General features: G+C 42.1%; 1 protein-coding gene across 3 annotated transcripts; it reads left to right on the top strand.

Moving 5' to 3' along the window:
• The first annotated feature begins 18 nt into the window (after positions 1-18).
• On the top strand, positions 19-19594 carry cyld (cylindromatosis (turban tumor syndrome)). 3 transcript variants are annotated; one of them, XM_086189190.1, is made up of 17 exons: positions 19-355; positions 1534-2076; positions 3282-3593; positions 4747-4852; positions 5585-5686; positions 6265-6381; positions 9606-9994; positions 10281-10446; positions 10566-10707; positions 11279-11401; positions 11687-11778; positions 12043-12109; positions 14254-14386; positions 15912-16020; positions 16222-16340; positions 16588-16804; positions 17212-19594. In XM_086189190.1, exons 2-17 carry the CDS (start codon positions 1585-1587, stop codon positions 17394-17396), a joined length of 2871 nt encoding a protein of 956 aa, XP_086045316.1. In that variant the 5' UTR covers positions 19-355; positions 1534-1584; the 3' UTR covers positions 17397-19594. The 3 variants fall into 3 exon arrangements, with proteins under 3 accessions (XP_086045316.1, XP_086045323.1, XP_086045331.1); XM_086189197.1 differs by lacking the exon at positions 6265-6381; XM_086189205.1 differs by lacking the exons at positions 5585-5686; positions 6265-6381.
• The last annotated feature ends 1327 nt before the right edge of the window (positions 19595-20921 follow it).

Here is a 20921-nt window from a genome sequence, read left to right as displayed (position 1 = left end):
GTTTTGCATTAAGTTTTGTGAGGTCGTCTGCTGTAAATAATATATCCTATAGCTGTAACGTTACACAGTGTGATCTCATGCATTGTCAATTGAGAACAGATTTTAAATAAATGGTCTTAGCATACTGTGGAGGGTGGCAGTCCTCTGCCAGCCTACTTGCTGTTGAGCAGCCCGTTAGGGTAACTTTAGTGCGATACTTAGCTGGCTAGGACGCTAGCATTAGCTAGCCATTTAGCTAATCAGAGGTTACCACGGGGGGGAATCGAGCTTGTTTTCAGAGGCCTTTATCTAATTGAGATGGATATTCGAAATGACAGTCATCCGTAACCTCCTCCTGAGCTAGCCAGTGCCAAAGGTAAGGTATTTATGTCGTCAACGTTACACGTAAATGACTGTGTGATGCATTTTTAGCAAGCGACACCTTGGCTAACGTTACTTCCTTCTGTCAACGGGCCTGACTGACAGCTTTGACTTCATGATGACACGCTGCATATTCACGGACGCCGGTCATAGTATTGATGCCGGTGGCACGGGATTAAACGAGGCTGTTTAAGTTTTTGTTGACATCATGTGTGACACGGTAAAATGAATTAATTAAATCCAGAGAAAGCTAATCCACGTCAGGTGGAAATGTACATGTAATTCTAATTCATCTAATGCTCTATTAAGTTCCCTGTGTTAGTTCTACGGCGCTTCCCAAATTACAGCTGTTCGAATTTGTATATGTCACTATACCGAAGCTGCATTAGCTGATTATTGCAATGTAATATGCGTAGTTTTTTTAATTTTAAAATAGTAGCCTCAGTCAAGCAGACATAGCGCCGGGACGGATGTGTGTGTTAGCTGACTGTGTCTGGTGGATGTAGATAATATCTGAAGTAACACCAGGGGAAATCCATTTAGCTGGTATGAGTCTAACCCTGATGTCAGAAAAAAAAAGTCAACTGCCTGCTCACAGTCTATTTTTGGACTATGTAAATAAGTAGATGACTAATTTAACACAGGTCTAAAGGAATGACGGGGCCTAAAAGCATATCATCATTTATTACATACAAGAAAACTAGAGCAACATGATTAATGTTCTGCAGTACCTGCTTTTACACATATTATTGGCTAAATACTTCATTTAAGTTTGTACTCTGGAATGTAACTTTTCATGTTACCAACTGGAAATCTGTGTCATGATCAGGATGTGGTCAGCGATATAGCAAAGCTCTTATGATTGAACCTTGTGTGACGCTTTGCTTTATGGGTTGTTGTAGAGATGCACAATAATATCTGCATGTCAAAGTTTTATATGAAGTAATCGTGATAATAAGATTGCATCCCTAGCATGTGGTATTCTCACAACTACAAAATGCGCTTGTATTTCATCAAAAACTTAACTTGATAGATGTGTGTATGCAGCGTTATAGTACATGCATCAGTGGCTGTATTGTGTTGGTTGAAGACATTTTTCAGGAATATTTTGAATCTGTTACATAAACCATTCTCACAGGTGTTAAGCTTACCTTATGTTACATTTTACTACAGACCACAGGTCAAGCTTGCCTTGATGTTGCCCCTCCTGCCTAGCATGCAGCCATGAGCTCTGCCCTGTGGAGCCAGGAGAAGCCCAGTGGGGGCTTCAGGGAGGACTGGCGCTTCTATATGGTGGTGAAGGAGTGTACGGTGGAGAAGCCTCCCCAGAAGACCCTGAGGATCCCCCGCGGTAGTCTCGGCCAGGCCTGTCAGGAAAGGAACAGCTTGGGGCGCACGCTACCACCATGCAAGGGCAAGAAAAGTCTCCGTATACTGGACCAGACCAATGTGGTGCTGAGTCTGGATGAGCGGGATGTTGTAGAGATGGATGAGAAGCTGGCTGAGCTGTTGTTCCCCATTACCAACTGTGAGGAGCGCTATGCCCTGCTCTGCAACAAGTCTCGGCTGGAGAGAATCCGGGATATTGACTGTGGTTCGAAGGTACGGGTCCAGCTGCGCTCTGGGGATGAACCTCTGCCTGGCGTGGTCCGTTTCAAGGGCTCGTTGCTCCCTGACAGAGCCCTTTCTGGTATCTGGTTTGGAGTGGAGCTGCTGGTAAGAATTGAAATGCATTTTTTTCAATTGTTACTTTTTTTGCATCAGGCTTAGTCTAGTCTAGCTTTCAAAAATGTTACATATTCCAACTTTTTTTTTTTTTTTTTTTTAGCAACATTGCCTCTGTGACTGTAAGGCTTATAGCTTTCTGTTCAGTCTTATCCAATCTATAAGAACCAATCAGGGAGAATATAGCTTTTACCTTGAGAGTATAATGAAAACATTGTGTTAAGCATTATGTATTCAACACAGTGTTTAACTGTGTCATTGCAAATGCTATAGGTTTAGGGAGCTGACGCACCTGAATGTTCTGGCTGATTCAAATCAACAAACTCTTTGTGCTCCTGTAAATAAGACAGAGAGAGGAATGTGGTTTAGTGTGGAACATCAATTTGCTGAGTGTAGGTCTATTTTTAGCTCAGTGGATTTCTGCCTAACAGAAATACATATATGTGTGTGTGTGTGTGTGTGTGTGTGTGTGTGTGTACGTATATGTATATGTATGTGTGTGTGTATATATATATATATATATATATATATATATATATATATATAAATATATATATATATATATATAAATATATATATATAAATATATATATATATATATATAAATATATATATATATATATAAATATATATATATATATATGAGAGAGATAGAGTTTATTTTTTTGATACTGCTATTAATATTTTTATTGTATTTGATTGCCATGCATCATGTTTGTAGTGCTCTGTAATGTAAGCAGCAAAATACATAGGTTTTTCTAATTGCTAGTTTCTGTTGGACTGTGTTCAGCTGTTGTCTGTGAGTGGGCTGATGGAGCTCAAGCGTTCTCTTACCAAATACAGACGGATCAGTGTATCCTTTCTCTTTGTGTATCCCAGCAATGATCATGATTTGACATTGTTGCCTGGCTAAAGAGCCAGCGTGATAGCAAAGAAGCACAGTTGGTCATTCTATGTTTTGTGGGGTCAGTACAAGTTAGTATTTGCATTCATTTTTAGAGTGAGTTCTGCTGTATTTGTGCTGCAGCAGTCGAAAATATGGTCCCACGGATCTATGATGTTGACAATTCTTCCCTGAGGAATGCTGAGCAACCTACCTGCCCTTGTTATGATAGCAAATCGCTCATCTCTCCGGCTCTCCTTTGCTGTCTTTCTCTGTGCTTTTTCTTTCCTTTTTCTGCTCATCTTGTTACCAGGAGGAGGGCCGGGGCCAGGGCTTCACGGAGGGCTCCTACCAGGGACGCCAGCTTTTCCGTTGTGAGGAAGAGTGCGGTGTGTTTGTGGCCCTGGACAAGCTTGAACTCTGGGAGGATGATGATGATGATGACTTGGGCGAGCTGGAGGTGGATCATGTTAATTTGGTAGAAGAGGACCAGGACTTCCCTCCACTAGAGATCAACTCCAGGGTCCTAGTGCAGACCAGGGAGGGACCGGAGAGAGGCACCATCATTTTCTGTGACTTGCTCCCAGGCAATGAGAGTCTGGGCTACTATGTGGGAGTTGACATGGTGAGTGCGTCTCACTCCAAATGGATAGAGAAGGAAAATATTTACCTTTTATCAAGTAAACATGGCAAACATTTGCTGCTCAAACGTCTGGATTTACTGCTTCTAATTGAGCACCCCGAGGAGTGACCTTTTTTCTGTTTTAGATAAAAATCACAGTTTGGTTATTTGAATTTAAAGATAAGAAATTATGCTGGTTGAACCTGCTGTCAGTGCTCAGCTAAGCTATGTTGATGCTTCTGATAGCAATTTGCAAATTGGTACGCCTGAGTTCAGAATTTAAAAGATTTAAGATGATGTCCTGCCATTTTTGTTTGGTTTTTGATTGTTGTTCCAGTCGTCCTCCCCTGCAATGTGTTGGAGATTTTCGAAGGTTTCAAATTTTCATCACAATTTTTATTTATTTTTTTTGTAATATGCCTGTCTTTTGTTTTCTTTTTGTTACCATTCATTTCTAAGTTGAAGGAACATGTCTTGTTGCTTGGTATTACAGTAGCTGGTATCTATGACTACTGTTGTCAGGCGGGAGGGGTATTGTAGTCATAGGGAGATTGAAACACATAACTGAGGCATTTGACTGCTGATCGTTAGCAGCAGCAGCACCACCACCAGCAGCAGCAGCAGCAGCAGCAGCAGTAGCAGCAGCAGCAGCAGCAGCCCACTCAGTGCATCTGAACCACCCACACAAAGGCAAGGCAGTCACGCGGGGAGTGAGGTAAAGACTTAGTGCTGTATGACCCAACAGCATGGCAAGGGGCCAGCAGGCAGCTGAGGAGAGCCCACTGCTCTGCTTCACTCTGCGTCCAGCCTCGCCCTGCCTTGTATCGCTAGTGGCCTCACCATTATCCTATAGGAGCTGTATCCTGGATTACAAACTAGAGAAGAAGAGGAGGAAGAAGAGTGTGGTTTTGTTTGCAGAGAAATTTGAGCTTCTGGGGGAGAACATTTTCAGTTTGAGGGTCTGTTTTTGTTGATGAGCAGTTGGATTATCACTGTACAGAGAATCAAGTTCAAGTGTAATTTTTTTCTTACTTTCTTAATTCAGCAAGAGGATACTTGGAGAGGGAGTTGCTGTGGTATCTAGGCACTCCAGTTGTAACGCGAGTGATGAACATGTGAGAGGGTTATATAGTTCTCATGCCTTCAACTCTTTCAGGACAATCCTATCGGAGAGTGGGACGGCGTGTTTGATGGGAAGCTGCTGTGTAATTTTGCCAGTTTGGAGCACACTCGACTTGTCCCCATCTGTGACGTAATGCCAGGTGAGCCACCTACAGTACCGTTAGTCCCTTGTTTTTGCTCCTTGTGTATGTCATCAAATCTTGTGCCATTCAAAAGCATTCAGCCTTCCTCCATCGCCCGGAGCAGCTCTGAGCTCCCTCTGAGCCTTCTGAGTTTGTATTTTGCTTGCAGTGGGAACAGGGTGCCTTTTGTGTTGAAGGCTCACTTGTTTTGAAAATCAAGTGAGATACTCAGGCTTTTGTTCGCCACATTGGCATATTGATTTGTTTATGTGTTCCACTGACGCCTCTCTGACTGTTCAGACTGGCATCAAGGAAATGTGGAGAATCAGAATTGGTAATTTTACAAACTTTGTCCACTGTTTGATCTATTTTAACATTTATTCATAAATACCTTATTTGTTGCCTCCCAGTAAATCATGCTTGTGATACAGGAAAGTTGTTAGCAAAGAGAGAGGCAGAGGAAAACATGTCTCTTGTACATTGTTACTCACTTGCAGGTAAATACAATATCTTTGACCGAGAACCTTCTCGAGGTGGCGCACCAGTTGTGGTTACTGGCAAAGTAGTGTGAGCTCATGCTTATGGGCTGTCACACTGAAATAGTTCCCCATTTGCACACAAGGAACCTAAGAGAACCAACTCCCAAAATGATACAGGATCAGCATGAGTCACAGATAATTGTGTCTAGAAGTAACATTTGCTGACAGAGGTGATGTTCCTCTAATGTGGATGTACATCTGGCCTGTACAGAATATTCCATGCAGGACCAAAGGCTGCAGAAGCACAGTTTTGCTCCCAGAGGCACCAACAGTGACAAGTCGTCCTCTGGCCAAAGTAAACCAAAGAGCAAAGGTACTGCATGGCTGTTACAAATACAAACCTAACAGACAAACCGCCAACCTGGTCTGATGATAATCCTTAAAGGGGCATTCCATCAGCTTTTCTGGTTGTGACATTGCAAATATAAACAGTAGCGTTAAGCTGTTTGTTTCCCTTCCTTGATATTTCCCAGGTTTTTAATCTGGCATTTTCAGTGATTCCTCTTCAGCAATTTGCTTCCATGACCCAGAGAACAATATGCGAATTCCTTTATTTCTGGGAAGCAAAGAGAATAAGAGCAACCTGTAACATAGTTTTGGTGGAAAGTCCTTTTAAAAGCAAAATATGTTTTGGAAGGAGATGAATAATAACATGGCATACTTAACTGCTTACACAAAATGTGGGAAATACCTTTTCTTTTTTTGGAGAAAACTCTAAACAGTCGATGAAATGTGCAGCAATTGCATTTCCTTCTTGGTCTGCTGTTGGAACACGGTGAGAAAACATGCAGCCAAATCACATTTGCATACGCTCACATGATGTGCGCTTATACATAGACGCATTTTTATTATCTCTATATCTTTTTTTTCATGTACTTGTGTTATTTACAGGATTAGGTCATCAGTGTGGCAGTAGGAGCAAGTCTGAATTTTACTATACTTTAAATGGCAGCTGTGTTGATCCCCCAGTCCAGTCCAAATCCAAAAGCACATGGTACATTGATGAAGGTAAAATACGGGTACTCATGGGATGTCAACCATTCTACTGGCAAGTTCCTGTTTACAACAAGCTACTCACTGTTTCAAAGGCTTCAGTTTAATACACTAACACTGCCAGGATTAGCAGTGTCTCATTTGCTATGCACTCCTGTATTGCGAGTTGCTTAATATTAAAGTATTTTCTGACACCGGAATATGAAGGCTTTTAATAAAGATGTGGTAAATGGTTTCGTGATTTTTGGGAACCCATTTCCTCATTTTCCTCCAGTTGTCATTTTTTTTCTCAGTTATGATTCAGTGACTTATTAGAATCAATTATGACCGTGAAACACAAGAATAATTAGAAGGATCAGAGCCCAGAGAAGGCCGATAGTTATTTAATTTAGATCAACATTGTTCAAAGAAAAGATGGTGTCCACCTTGTATCCTAGCTTAATTCAGGGTCTGCACCACCCCTCACACATTTATAGATATTGTCTGTTGAAATATATTTTTTGGATATACGTAAGACTATGTAATCTTTTTTTAGAATAAATTAATGAGAACAAAACAAACGTATCGCTAAAAGCAACTAAATAATTGATATTAGTAATCCTGGGTCTGCCTCAAAACTTCGGGGGTTGAGTTTTGGCACTTGCTCCACTCCTCTACTAAGCATCATGAAATCTGACCTGGTGGTTTTGTGTAATTCTGCTCACTTGTAGAAATGGTCCTGTTTGAGTTCTGGGACCAATATTGAAAAGACCTGAGTAAAGATATGTGTGACTCATCCCAGAACTCTTAATAGTTCAGCCTCGTAATAGGATACCTAACAGGAAGCGGAAGTTGTACTAATCTGGAGGGGAAAAATCAAGTGTCCTCTAGAGCTTTTTTCATTTTGCCTTTTTAAAGTAGTGTGGGAAAGGGAGATCCACGCTACATATGTTCGTGTGCAAACATAATATTTGATAATGACCGCTGTTATGGTGTGATGAAAAGCTGCTCTGAGTAAAAAAGAGGATTGTCCCATCATTTCTTAAAACATTCTGGTAGCTACAATCAGTATCTACAGGCTTGAAGTAATAGTAAACCCGCTAACATGGTTTGCCAAACAAACACTCAGTAGTTTGTTGCAGTAACTTGCCATAAAGGCCTTTCCAGCAGTTTTGTCCTTCATCACCATTTTTCTGTGAAAATTCACCTGCATGGAATAATTGGTGTCGACTAAAGCTTTTAATAATGCTCAGCACTGCGAATGACCCCTAACTGGCTGCTGGACAAGTTGAAAGACTCAAATTTCTGCCTGAAACAATTTGCAAGCCGGAGCATTCGTAAAAGCATTAGGACAAATCTGGTGTTGGGACTGACTGGTTCAGTCAGCACATTGTGTCATTGTTTTTTTGTATTTTCATTGGCGTCAGGACCCAAATCATTTTTTTGTTCCATTGCTCATGTGCTCATCGACACGTCACTTGTGAAGAATTTGAGAATGAAACAATTCTCTGACAACATTTTAGCACTTAAGAAAATAACAGCGAGAACGAAGGGAAAAAAAATAGAAAAGCTGCAACGGTAAATGTGGTAAGTATCGCCGTATATTTGTGTAAAATTCTGCTACAACTATTTGCCAAAAACTTCCATCCTAAAATTTCTGCAAAAGTATCTCTATATATATATATTTTTTTACAAATGCATGTTATCTAACTTACTGTTTGCATTGCAGAAAGTAGGACAGGTCAGTCATAAATGGCTGAAGTGGCGCTTTCACATCTCATTACCCGTCCGTGTGATCACGTTCATCGTCCTCAGGCACACGTCACATTTTCAGTCATGGTTCTTTTTATTTACGATGCTTTTGTTTCTTCATGGAATCTGTTCTCCAAACTCTTGTGGTTCTCTCAATGTGGGAATAGTAACTGTCTATTTGTATCTACAGTACGCACCTACAGGTGAACGCTACCCAGCTCAAGGGTTCACGGTGAAGCGTCACGTCATGGCAGTTTCGTCGCTTTGTATGTACTTTTTTTGTTCTTGCAGTAATGCAGGAAGCAAACAATGATATTGGAGCAGAGGTTGTTGTTTTTTGTTTTTTTAAAGGTGGAAAAGTCCTGAGTTGAATTATGAATGTGAATCTTAAGGTCATTCTGTTTTTATAGCGGAGAAGTGGATACGATGAAGGCGTCTGCATCAGTGGCCTCCTAGAATGACCACGCGCTTCTATGTAGTGACTCAAGCCCTCATTTTGTGTATTCTTGAGCTGGGCGGCGCTCCCCTTGGACATCAGGTGGTTTTTAATTGAATAAGCGTGTGTTGTGAAAGGTGCGAGGTGTCCTACTAATAACTGTGCACAGCTTACTTCACTAAATTCTTAAAAAAAAAAAAAAAAGCTGATGCAAAGTTTGACATCTTTGAAAATTGGAATTTGATGTTGAATGTAAAATGTGTATCAGCTCAGAAGCACAGTAAAGAATATTTTACACCATCAAGTGGAGAGGAAATCTGCACACCTGATATTTTACCTCAACTAACAGCATGCGTACATCTTTTTTTTCAGCAATATGATAACAAAACTACGACCTAATATGAATATCTTTAAAAATAATGTTGACATATCTTTATATGTCAACTATATTCAGAAGTAGTCTTCCTTCTTTCTGTCTCTCCAAGGTGACTCATGCATATATTTTTAGATGCCTTCAAACTTTTGCTTGTAGTCTTACAACAGATATTTTTATACCTCAGCTCCATCTTATTACAAAATCCTAGCTGGAACTTGCCAGTGGAGACGTGTTCCTATCTGGGAAAAAAAAAAGTCTTTGTCTGTTGACTGGCCTAGATACAGATAAAAGTGAAGAATAAACATTTGTGACTTAAACACTGGCCAGAAGAAAATGCCCTATTTAGTTGATCCAAGTGACAAAAAGCCAAGAATCTCAACCAAATTTTCTTCACTCTTGAAATTTTGAAATTGCTATTTTGGATTTTCTACTTCTTACACCACCAGTGTGCAGGTTCCCTCTTCCCTCTCTTGGTGTTACTGAAGTGAAACACCAGCTGGATGTCATGTTTTGGCTGATCTCCTGTAAGGTTGCATCTTACACCATTACTGCTACATTTCAACCAGCTGAGGTGAGTCAAACAAGGATGTTCAGCTGGGTGTTAAGTTAATCAGACGTCTCCTCGTCCAGTTAATTGCAGTTTGTGTATTGTTTTTCCTGTGAATTATGTTTTTGTGTCTGGTTTTTCTCCTGCAGTTGGGGAGGACCCTGCCAAGTCACTTACTGACACACCACCTGACTTCAACCAGTCCTCCCCGCCCACCAGAGCGCCGGCCTCTGCCTCGCTGTCCAGTGACAACAAGTTCCACTCTCTGCCCTTCAGCTTGAACCGGAAGAGTGGGCCCATTGACAGCATGAGTCATGGGCCTCTCTCCCTCTCTGTCCAGTCAGTGATGGGAGAGCAGCCCGAGTCCCCGTCACCTACTGCCCCTCCCTCTTTGCGGCCTTCGACACCTCCCAGAGGACAGCCCGGTCTAGAGGTGGGCTCCCTGGTGGAGGTGAAAGAGAACCCCCCACTATGTGGTGTCATCCGTTGGGTGGGTCTGCCTCCTGGCCTGCTGGAGCCTTTGGCAGGGCTGGAGTTGGTGAGGCAACACTCACTTGGATTTAGATTTCAATATAACTGTGAAATACTAGTGGGACAAATGATAAAGTCATACACCAGAGGACCACATGTTCGAAATATCATTATTATTATTTTTGTAATACTTCAGACCTTTACTAGACTGCACAGTTTATGAATCTTATTCCTCTTTTCAGCTGTTAATACACATAACTGGAGCTTTTATGGTTGGTTCAGGTACAAACATGAAGTTATTCAATAGGGAGCAGACGAGGAAATGAAAACCAACGCCTGACGTTCTCTTCCAGGAAGAAGAGTGCCCAGGTTGCACTGATGGCACCTTCAAAGGTACGCGGTACTTCACCTGCCCACCCAAAAAAGCCCTGTTTGTGAAGCTCAAGTGCTGCCGGCCCGACTCTCGCTTCCCATCCCTGCACCACTCCTCTAACCCTATAGAACGTTGTAACTCCATTGGTGAGTCAGCAGGAGGAACGGAGGGGGTTATGACAGTAAAAGATTCATAACGGTTTTCAAATTAACAATTGTTCCCAAAACGGTTTGTGTTTACAATTTTGCTCTGTGTGTTTGTGCAGCATTCGGGGGATATTTGAGCGAGATAGTACATGAGAACACCCCACCCCGCACAGAGAGCGACGGTCTGGACGTCATGGTGGGGAAAAAGAAAGGCATTCAGGGCCATTACAACTCCTGCTACCTGGATTCAACCCTCTTCTGGTCTGTACCCCTTTAGCCTGGCCGATAAACTTTGTCTGATCCAGTTTATGAAATGAATGAACTCCATATCTATAGGAACTGTCAACATCATTCTTAGGACTCCAGTCACTCTGATGGACTCTGTATTGTGTTCCAGCCAACAGTGCTTGTTTGCCTGGAGGCAGAGGCTTATTAGTAAACTGTTTTGACTTTGACTGCTGGCTTGGACAGAAGGATGTATCCCAGCTGTCAACTGGCTGGTGGATAGTGGTTCATCTGCTGTGTCTGCCAATGCTGCCAAATGAACAGAGCAGCTGACCCAAACCACTGAATATCACTTACTTTAAATACACCGCCACCAGTTTGGACTTTTCAGTTTACATTCCTGAAATAATACAAACAACATCCAGAACAAAAGTCATTCTAACTGCACTACAAATATGATCTTAATTGAAAGCGTTCATGAAGATCGACAATGTTAAAATTGTGTCTGATTTAGTGTGAGGTGGACATCAGCCAAGGATATCGCTAATGATCATTTAGCCTGCGTAAATTAAACTGCCATCCCCCTTTCATCTGTTTTTCTCCGCAGTCTTTTCTCCTTCAGCTCTGTACTGGACACAGTTCTGCTGAGACCACGTTCAAAGACTGACGTGGAGTATTACAGAGAGACTCAGGAGCTCTTGCGTACGGAGATAGTCAACCCCCTGCGCATGTGAGTCGGCAGCCACAGGCCTGTAACCTTGTCCGCTGCAGGTTTTTACCTTGACGCATGTCCTTCGTTAATATGCGCAGTAATGTTAATGTTTCGTTTGGAATTTCTGATAAGTGTTCACTTAACAAGTAGAAAAGTGTTTTTGGATCTATAGTGTAATTCCTATCATTGTTTTCTTCATCAAAAATTGAACGTAACATCCGAAGCAAATTGCAGTCGCACAGCCAATGACATTTCACCCACTATGGTTATTTATCCGTCTAACTCCTGCATCTTTCCCTGCAGACATGGGTATGTGTGTGCTACTAAAGTGATGAAACTGAGGAGGATCCTGGAGAAAGTAGAAGCTGCCTCTGGCTTTACTTCTGAGGAAAAAGGTATCATACTCATATACTGTATGTAGTAATAGATATTTAAACTTTCAGTCTCAGTCGTCTGTTGATAGTTTGTCATAATCATCAGATGGATGGCGATATGATTTTTGTACTGTTGAGGTATTATTATTGATCATCACACAAAATCTTTTCTCAAAAATTAAAGTAACTGCCTAGACGCTGAATTATAATCCGTGTACTGCGGTAAGTCACGAAAAACAAAAGGAGTGTTACAAAAATATCCTCAAGTCCCACTTTGTACTGCAGATCCTGAGGAGTTCCTTAATATCCTTTTCCATCATATACTGAGGGTGGATCCGTTGCTCAAACTAAGGTAAGGACCACTTTTATAAGGACAGAAAAACAGAAACTTTTTGGTGACATCTAGTGGACAAAGGAACAAAATTGCTACGAGTACAGTGTTGAAATTTCACACCATCAGGTTTTTGTATAATTAAGACAGCTAGTGGTGTTGTTTTCGAGCGATGTTTTACTCCCATCTTTCTCCAAACTGAAGAAAAACTGGTAGTAGTTTAATGTTTTCCGTCATATTTTTTCATCCATGTCACTGTTAGACCACTGTACTCTACCAGAACTATTCTAAATATGTGATTTGTACAGTCTCGCCCAAAATTATTCATACTCCTGGCAAATTTTGACTGAGTTATTTTTATTCAACCAGCAAGTTTTTTTCTTGATTGGAAATGACAACAAGCGTTTCCCAGAACATCATAAGATGATGTAGAAGAGGCATCATTGTGGAAAGAATTATTTCTCAACCCTATACCATTCCAAGTAGTCCAAGCTGTTCTATAGCATCCTAATTGCCCTGATTCCTCGGGAACGGCTGTTTTAGTCAACTCAACAGGTAAAAAACAGCAGCTCTCTGCGGTTTGCTCGATGGCTCATGGCTAAGCCCAAGGAGCTCACTGAGGACCTGCAGCTGCGCATTGTGACTGTTCACAAGTCAGGAAAGGGCTTTAACGCCATATCTAAATGTTTTCAAGTTCCAGTGTCTACAGTGCAAAGTATTATTAAAAGATACAAGACGTTCTGCACTTTAGAACATCTCAGAGGACGTGGTCGGAAGCCAAAAGTGACACCTGTGCCAGTCAGGAGGATAGTGAGAGAGGTGAAAAAGAATCCAAGGATCACCACCAAGACCGTCCTGGTGAATATGGGCTCTGCTGGTGGCAATGTCTCAAGACAGACAGTCCGACGGACACTGCACACTGCTGGGCTCCACAGACGCAGACCAAGGAGGACGCCACTTCTCCAGAACAGGCACACACAAGTCTGCTTGGCCTTTGCAAATGCTCTTCTGGACAAAGTAGACTTCAGGTCTTCTGTTTTACGGTCAGATGGAAAAAAAATGGAATTGTTTAGCCACAATGATGTATCATTCATTTGGCGTGAGAAAGGAGAAGACTTCAACCCTTAGAACATCATTCCACTGTCAAACATGGTGGTGGGAGCAGAATACTTTGGGGGTGTTTTTCAGCCAATGGAGCAGGGAACCTAATCACAGTGAACAGCACCATGAAAAAAAGAGCAGTACATCAACAACATCAAGCAGTCTGCAGAGAAACTTGGCCTTGGGCACCAGTGGACATTTCAGCACAGCAACGACCCAAAACACACAGCTAAAGTGGTGAAGAGATGGTTAGCGGACAAAAACATGAACGTTTTGCAGCGGCCCAATCAGAGTCCTGACTTGAATCCAAATGAGAATCTGTGGAGGAAGCTAAAGATCAGAGTGATGCCAAGGAGACCCTCCAACCTTAGAGTTGGAGCTCATCGCTAAACATGAATGGGCAGAAATAGCAGTGGAGACGTGCAAAAAGCTGTTCAGCCAGCAAGTATGGGAAGCATTTGATTGCTGGAATAGCCAATTGATTCTATTGATTATTGAGAAGGGTATGAATGACTTTGGACATGCCCCTTTTTGTTTAAATGTAAATAAAAGCTTTCCACAATGATGCCTCTTGTACGTCGTCTTATGATCTTGTGGAAAATGCTCGTGTCATTTCCAATCAAGATCAAACTTGCTGGTTGAATAAAAGTAACTTAAAGTCAAAATGTATATCGGAGTCGGAAGGAAAGTTTCACTTCTGCTGCCCTGTTTACTGTAGAGGTACTGGAAAGTTTGGCCATGGTGTTTTCCATTTTGTTCGTTATTTTGGTCACAGTAGGGTAAATTCCCCTGTTGACATGTTCAGTTACCAAAAATTAAAATGAGCCGATGCGCTGGTTCGGAGAGCTGGAGCTCATCGTTCCCATTGTTGCACCGTAGTGCAGTAGAACTCCATAGCGATTCATGTTGGCCTAAAAAACATCAATGTACAAGTCTTTGAAACACCTGGTTCACTTATTCTACATAACATAAAGTGCCCCCCCCCCCCCCCCCCAACAAAAAAAAGGAAAATGTGAGGCAAACATATGAAGACGATAGATAAATGTTTGGCTGTTGTTTTCCAGGTCGGCAGGTCAGAAGGTTCAGGACTGTTACTTTTATCAGATCTTCATGGACAAGAAAGACAAGGTGGGAGTTCCCACCATCCAACAGCTCCTGGAGTGGTCCTTCATCAACAGTGACCTGAAGTTTGCAGAGGTGAATTTTTGTTGTTGTTGTTGTTAAACAGTTTAGTCTCAGTTAAATCAATGTTATGTGTCTGTTTTACCTCAAAATAACAGCTGTAAAATCCTGTTGACGGTCCTCTGACTTGTACCAGAAAGAATTCTGCCTCAGGTGTGATTACGTGAGAGGTTTGTAACACTTTGGGGTGCTGAGTTGCTCCACCAGTGTTGAGTAAACTTTGACACACAGCAGGGCAGTAATTCCTACTTGGGGCAGCGGTGGCTGGATTTGTCAGCAAATGTTTCGTAGTGTTGATTTAGGTACAAATTAAAAATGGTTTGATTCTTTAGCCTCGGTGGATCGATGCTAACCTGACGCCGACATCTTTGAGCCGGTGCTGCCCCCGAGTTCAAAAGCCTCCAATGGTATTTGGGTTATATGTTGCTCGTAAAGTGACATCCAGCGTGACAGCAATTTAATACAAATATTGTGTTGATTTCAATAAGCTTGAAACATTGAAAATAGAATATGCAATAGGATGTAATACGGCTTTTATCATGTGAATAAAAAAACAGTATTACACCGACAGGAACTATTAGTCAAATTTTCAAAATCAAAAAGTGGAAAAGTGAAGTATCATGAATGAGGTTTTGTGCTACAGACATGCCTGAGCCTCCAATCATATCTTGAGTTGGAAGGGAACATGCCATGCTGGTGTGTTACAGAACCCCGGCAAAAATAATTTCTGAGTACTTTTGATATTAATAACATTCTGATTCAGAATGAAGCCTTTTTAGCCAACAAAAGCAGACAACATACCACATGAGAGCGTGAAAGGAGTGGGGGTTCAGATTTAGACTACTCAAGCTCGGTGGTATGTAGGGCTCAGTCATGGACGGCTCTGAGTTTTCGGGTTTCAAAGAAAACTAGCTGGATTGTCCAAGCCTATGTTTGCATCGGCATCTGTAGTTTTGACTAAGGAACATAGCTTTTGGCTGTTTGAGTCTCCGGCTGTTGATGAGGAAATCAAGATATCTGGTAAGAAAGAAAGAGGTCACACGTGGTGTCAGCGCATGTAGTGATCCCAGAGCTGAGCTGCTGAGATTCAAAGGGGTTGAATAGTGAGGGCGCTGGAGAGTGGAAATGGTTTCACTCAGATAAGCGTGTCTGTGTCCGTATCCTGTCCCGCTGAAATCACACGACTCTGAGGTCTAAACTCACTAAAGTCCCCAACACTTCGCAGATTCAGAACAGCTTCCACCGCTGATCACAAACCTACAGGGGAACAGGCGAGCCGGAAGTTTGACGTAATTGCTCCGACTTGAAATGGTTGAATACATCTAACAACATTTTCAAACTATCATTTATATCTTAATCTTAATTGTTCAGGCCTGAAATCTGATGGCTCTTGCCTGTACTTGACTCTAGAAGGCCTGATGTGGCAGCCCCTCGGCTTCAGGTGTCAGGTCTCGTGAGCACCAGGCTTTGCCGGTGTGTCCGTACTGCTTTATTGATGACTACATGGAATTTGTCTCCCTCTGTCTTTCCTGACACCCAGGCTCCCTCCTGCCTTATCATCCAGATGCCCCGCTTTGGCAAGGACTTCAAAATGTTCAACAAGATTTTCCCCTCGCTAGAATTAGACATCACAGACCTTCTTGAAGACAGTGAGTTGTATCTAATATATATTCTTTTCATGTTCTTGTCAATCAGTGGTGGCACATTGTTGGATTTTGTAAGGATAATCTGCAATGTTGTCTTTACTAATCACGTAAGATAAGAGAACCCTTTTTTTCCCAAGCTTGCTAAAGAACTGCTCCTCGGCGCCGTATGTCAACAATGATAACGGTATTTTTGTAATAACGCAGCTCCGAGGGAATGTCGTATCTGTGGAGGACTGGCTCTCTATGAGTGCCGAGACTGTTACGAGGACGGGGATATCACCGCTGGCAAGATTAAACAGTTCTGTGAAAAGTGCAACACGCAGGTAAACAACAGAGAGCAATATTGCAACGCTTGTTCCACAAATCCAAGTCTTGAAGTGCTGCTCTGGGTGATCCACTTGGTGGCGCCAAATCCAAAGAAATAATACTGTCATAATGCAGAATTACATTGCAGAGGAGTGACTTGCACTGAAGATTTAAACACAGCCCACTCATTTCTATCCATGTGTTTAGTGTTTTTACTGAGTGTGTGTATAGTCTATGATTTGCATGTCCTTATACTTGATTTAGGTTCACCTCCACCCAAGAAGAAAAACACATCGGCACGGTAAACTGTCAGTCCCAAAGGAGCTGCAAGACGGTACGGGGAGACAGGGTATTTTTCCCCGCCAGAGGATGGAGCTGTTCGCTGTGCTGTGCATCGAAACCAGTCACTACGTGGCCTTTGTCAAGTACGGCAGCGCAGATTCTGCCTGGCTTTTCTTTGACAGCATGGCCGACCGAGACGGTGAGCGCCGCGATTTTAGGATGTTTGGTTCGTTATGACATCAAAATCCAACCTTGAAATGATCCCCATGATATGAAGAGTAAATAGTTCTGAACACTTGGGTAAGAATTTCACTGCACTTGATGGCACATGTGGTGTAAGCAAGTCTTCAAACTCCAGTTAAGAAAGAACTGTGCTCATGAATTGTTAACACAGAACAGAGTATATTCATCTAATAAAATAATAATAATGATAGTTATTATTGCTATTGTTGTCGTAGTAGTATTTGAAGTACAAAACTACTCTTTACAGCCCATGGGATGCTGCATTAATCATCTTGCATTTCATAGCCTAACACTCATGTGGGAGTCAGATGCCTTTTGCTTGGCTGTTGTTTGTGATTGGCAGCTGTGCTTGTGGCTCTGTAGGAGGACAGAATGGATTCAACATCCCTCAGGTGTCTCCCTGTCCGGAGGTGGAGGCCTACCTGAAAATGACCCCAGAGGAGCTGCACACCCTGGATCCCAAGAGCATCCAAGGCCAGGCCCGACGCCTACTTTGTGACGCCTACATGTGCATGTACCAGAGCCCTACCATGAGCCTGTACAAGTAGAATCCTCTTCCCAACCCCAAGCCCTCTCCTCCAGCCCCTTGGCTACTCCACCTACCCCTCCATCAGGACAGATGATTCCCAGAAAGACCAAAAATGAAAAATAAACTGAAAGAAGAAAGGCTGCCTGTCAGCAGGGGTCCTGTCCAGAGTTAACCCTCTTCGCCCCACCTCTCCTCGACGCCTGTTCATTTCTGAAGGTTGGAGAGATGGAAGAGAGGGGGAGGAGCCTATTTGCACTGCATTAGTTGAAGTGTTTGTGTTCTTCATGTAGTCCTATGTAGCTTCTCTGTGTCTCACAGCTGAGCATTTGTGGTGGACGATGAAGCAAAGCTAGGCCTTACGAAGATTCACTCCTTATTCAGGGAGTAAGGAGGAGACGACGGGTGGGGGCGTCATTTCATGTGTCGCTGCAACTGGCAAAACATGTACAACAAAAACAAGATGAGCTGCTGGGAGGACCTCAGCCACCTCATTTACCTTAAGAAAAGAGGAGTCCTGCTTTTCTTAATCACTGTAAAAGATGGGAGCTTTTCATAACGCCTCATTAGGGAAGTAATGCAGTGCGCAAAAATCATCCAACATGTGTGTACTGTTCTAAAAAAAAACAACAAAAAACTTGTGTAAATCTCTTAGTAGCATAGAGTTTTCCAGGTAGTAACATCAGCAGTATAGATGTCAACCTACTGTGCAGTTGCATTAAGACCAGAGTGTTCTGCTCTCTGTGAACCGGTTTAGATATTTCTCCATCACACTGTGTAAATGTCTTTACAGTATATGTTTTGCAGAAACAAATGTAGCCATTGTAGAAGTCTCACGTTTTACTTCTTCTTATTTGCTCCGAAAGTGCTGCACTTTTGCTCCATCCCCAAGTGGACCTATCAGGAAACATTTAGGTTTTTGCTCTTCTGGTTTTTTTTGGGTTTTTTTTTTTTGCTCCCCCCCATTGGAAGTCACAGTGAGTGCTAATTTGTTGGTTGGGAGACATCGTTTTGTGTTACTGAATACAAATTTGCTTCTCCTCTGTAGCTGTAAAGAATGGTCTGCATTGCTAATGCAGAGTAGATGCCAGATAAATGCATGAAGGGAGATTTGTACAATGGCTCCTGTTGTAAAGCGGGTCGGTGGAGCACTCCATGCATTCATAGGGTCAATGAGGTGAAATACTAGAAAAAGTCTGGTTCTTGTTTTTTTTTTTGTTTGTTTTTTCAAGTTTTTGGTGAAGACTTTCACATACCGTGTTTGCTAGTCTCTGACTCAGTGTGTTGTTGACTAAATCTAAATTATATTTTATGTTTACAAAGCCTTCTCTCTGCCAGCAATGGCAGATTTCCAGTGGGTGAAGAGGAGCAAGTATTGACTCTCGCTGCCTTGCATGAAGATGTGACATGCATTGTTTCCAGCCATAAGCCAGATAACAAAACAATTGTGATTAAATATTATTATTTATTGTAATCTAATCATATTAGAACCTTATATTTCTCCCTTTTTAAAGAAAATGAAACAGGGTTGATACTGTAAGTTCTACGTAGTCTATTTTGAAGTGAGTTATTGTAGTTTACGCTGTCTCCTAGCAACTACTGAATGTTAATAGTGACACGTTGGACAGTGCAGCGTTTTCTAAGAGTGGGTAATGAAGAGTCACAAGGCTGGTAACCTTGAAGCGCCATGAACATGTATTTAAGGAAAAAAAAATGACATCAAAAATGGAAAATGTGATCCTTGATTCCCTTGTATTCCAGTTTTAAAGAATACTTGAAGTATATCAATCATACCTTGGATAATGATGTTAAGTATATGTTAGATTTTATATATCAAACAAAACTGGATAAAGATGAACGGCAGATGTTGACGTCAGCATCATTTGTAACTTTCCCTAAACCACAACTTAATCGTGGACTTAATTGTGAGTTGTGTGTAAGGGCGTTTTATAAATTAGGTTCCAGTCGACGTGTTCCGTATTGCTCTGTGGTCGTTTTCACTGTCCCAGGGATTCTGACGGGGGACTGTTCCGTGTTGACCTTCACTGCACTGCTGAATCTTGCCACTGACTGGAGCACATTCTCTGTGAGAGATGTCTCACAACCAGGCAGGATTCTGATTTATCTGTTGCATCTGTACAGAGTAGACATATGTAATGGGTGGAAATTAATGTCAGTGATGTTCCTGTAAATGTTAACAAAATAAATACCATTTTGAAGGGTAAACTTGTATACTGTCTACTCAGCGTAGGAGAGAATCCAGGATGGACGTGACAGTGAGTTTGGTGAGTAATATTAACCTCATAATGTATTATTACTTTCGCATTAAAGAAGCAGTGTGGAGGATTTTGAGCAGGACCCGCTGTAAGGATGGAACTGACCTGCCATGTGTAAAGTTAAAATAATTGCGGGCTTAGCGATAAAGTGATGAATATATGAAATATGCAAAACACTGCTTCTGCTTGAATTCCTAATCATGCTTTCATAATTTGATCAGGTGACAGTCTGGTGCCTGTGAAGTAAAAAAAAAAAAAAAAATGGAGAGCCTGGCCGGTGATACACAAGACATTTTATCAACATGTCCACATTTTTGGCCTGTGACCCACTCTGAGTTTGAGCTTTGGCCCCCCATGGAAACGTAAGAAAAAACAAAGAGAGAGGGTTGCTCTCCATAAAGCCTGCCATGTTGCAACATGTAGTCATGAAATGAAAAACTGGCAACTTTATAATTTGTCATATTTTTTTCTTTACGATCAAACATGTTTTACGTTTTTATAATTAATTAAGGGCACACTCAGAACAAGCGTGTGAAAAATGTTTTCCTCTGTTTCCACTTTGGTAATTCTATGGTCTTATTGTTACACTAGAGGCCCGCTGTTAGCCGAAGCCAGCGCGTGTTGGGTGACCACAACAACAACAGACATCACCACACACAGGAAAACAAAGCAACAAGGAACGAGCGGTAGGTCAAGAGGGGCGGTCAGGGGCCGAGGCTGACGCAGGATTACTCCATACCCCCATACCTGATCCACACTCATTCAGAACTCATATTCTACAAGTTGAGTGCCTCAGGTTAAATCTGATGTGGTTATTCCACTCATTGCAGCTGGCCGGCTTGCTGTTCAGAGACGGCTGTGAGTGTCTTCTGGTTCTGCTATGAACCCAGATAGAAGTTTGGGTTTCTGACATATCTGGGACGTCTGTGAGTGCAACACCAGCACTGAGGAAACACTGCACAGAAACAGGTAAGCCCCTGTTCCTCTCCTATTTTGGGGGGCACTGGATCACTCACGGAAACTTTGTGCATCTGCTTCGTTACCTCTGGAGAATTTTTCTTGGGCTCAGTGTTGCTGCACTGACACGCTGTTCTACATTTTACATTCAGTAGCTTCATACCATTGCTCGTACATGCAAGCAACGTAACAGCAAACCAGTGAGTGGTTGCAATCTTAATCTTCACCTGTAGAGGTCACTAGATCTTACACATTGGACCTTAACTAATTTATGCCTCCTTCACTTAAATATTTGACAGCTATTCATCATCATA

Source organism: Aulostomus chinensis, chromosome 2 (genome assembly GCF_037954235.1).
Source record: "Aulostomus chinensis isolate RoL2024-O1b breed Wild chromosome 2, RoL_Achi_v1.0, whole genome shotgun sequence".
NCBI lineage: Eukaryota > Metazoa > Chordata > Actinopteri > Syngnathiformes > Aulostomidae > Aulostomus > Aulostomus chinensis.
Note: the sequence above shows the minus strand (reverse complement) of the source record. Positions and strands in the feature narration are given on the sequence as shown.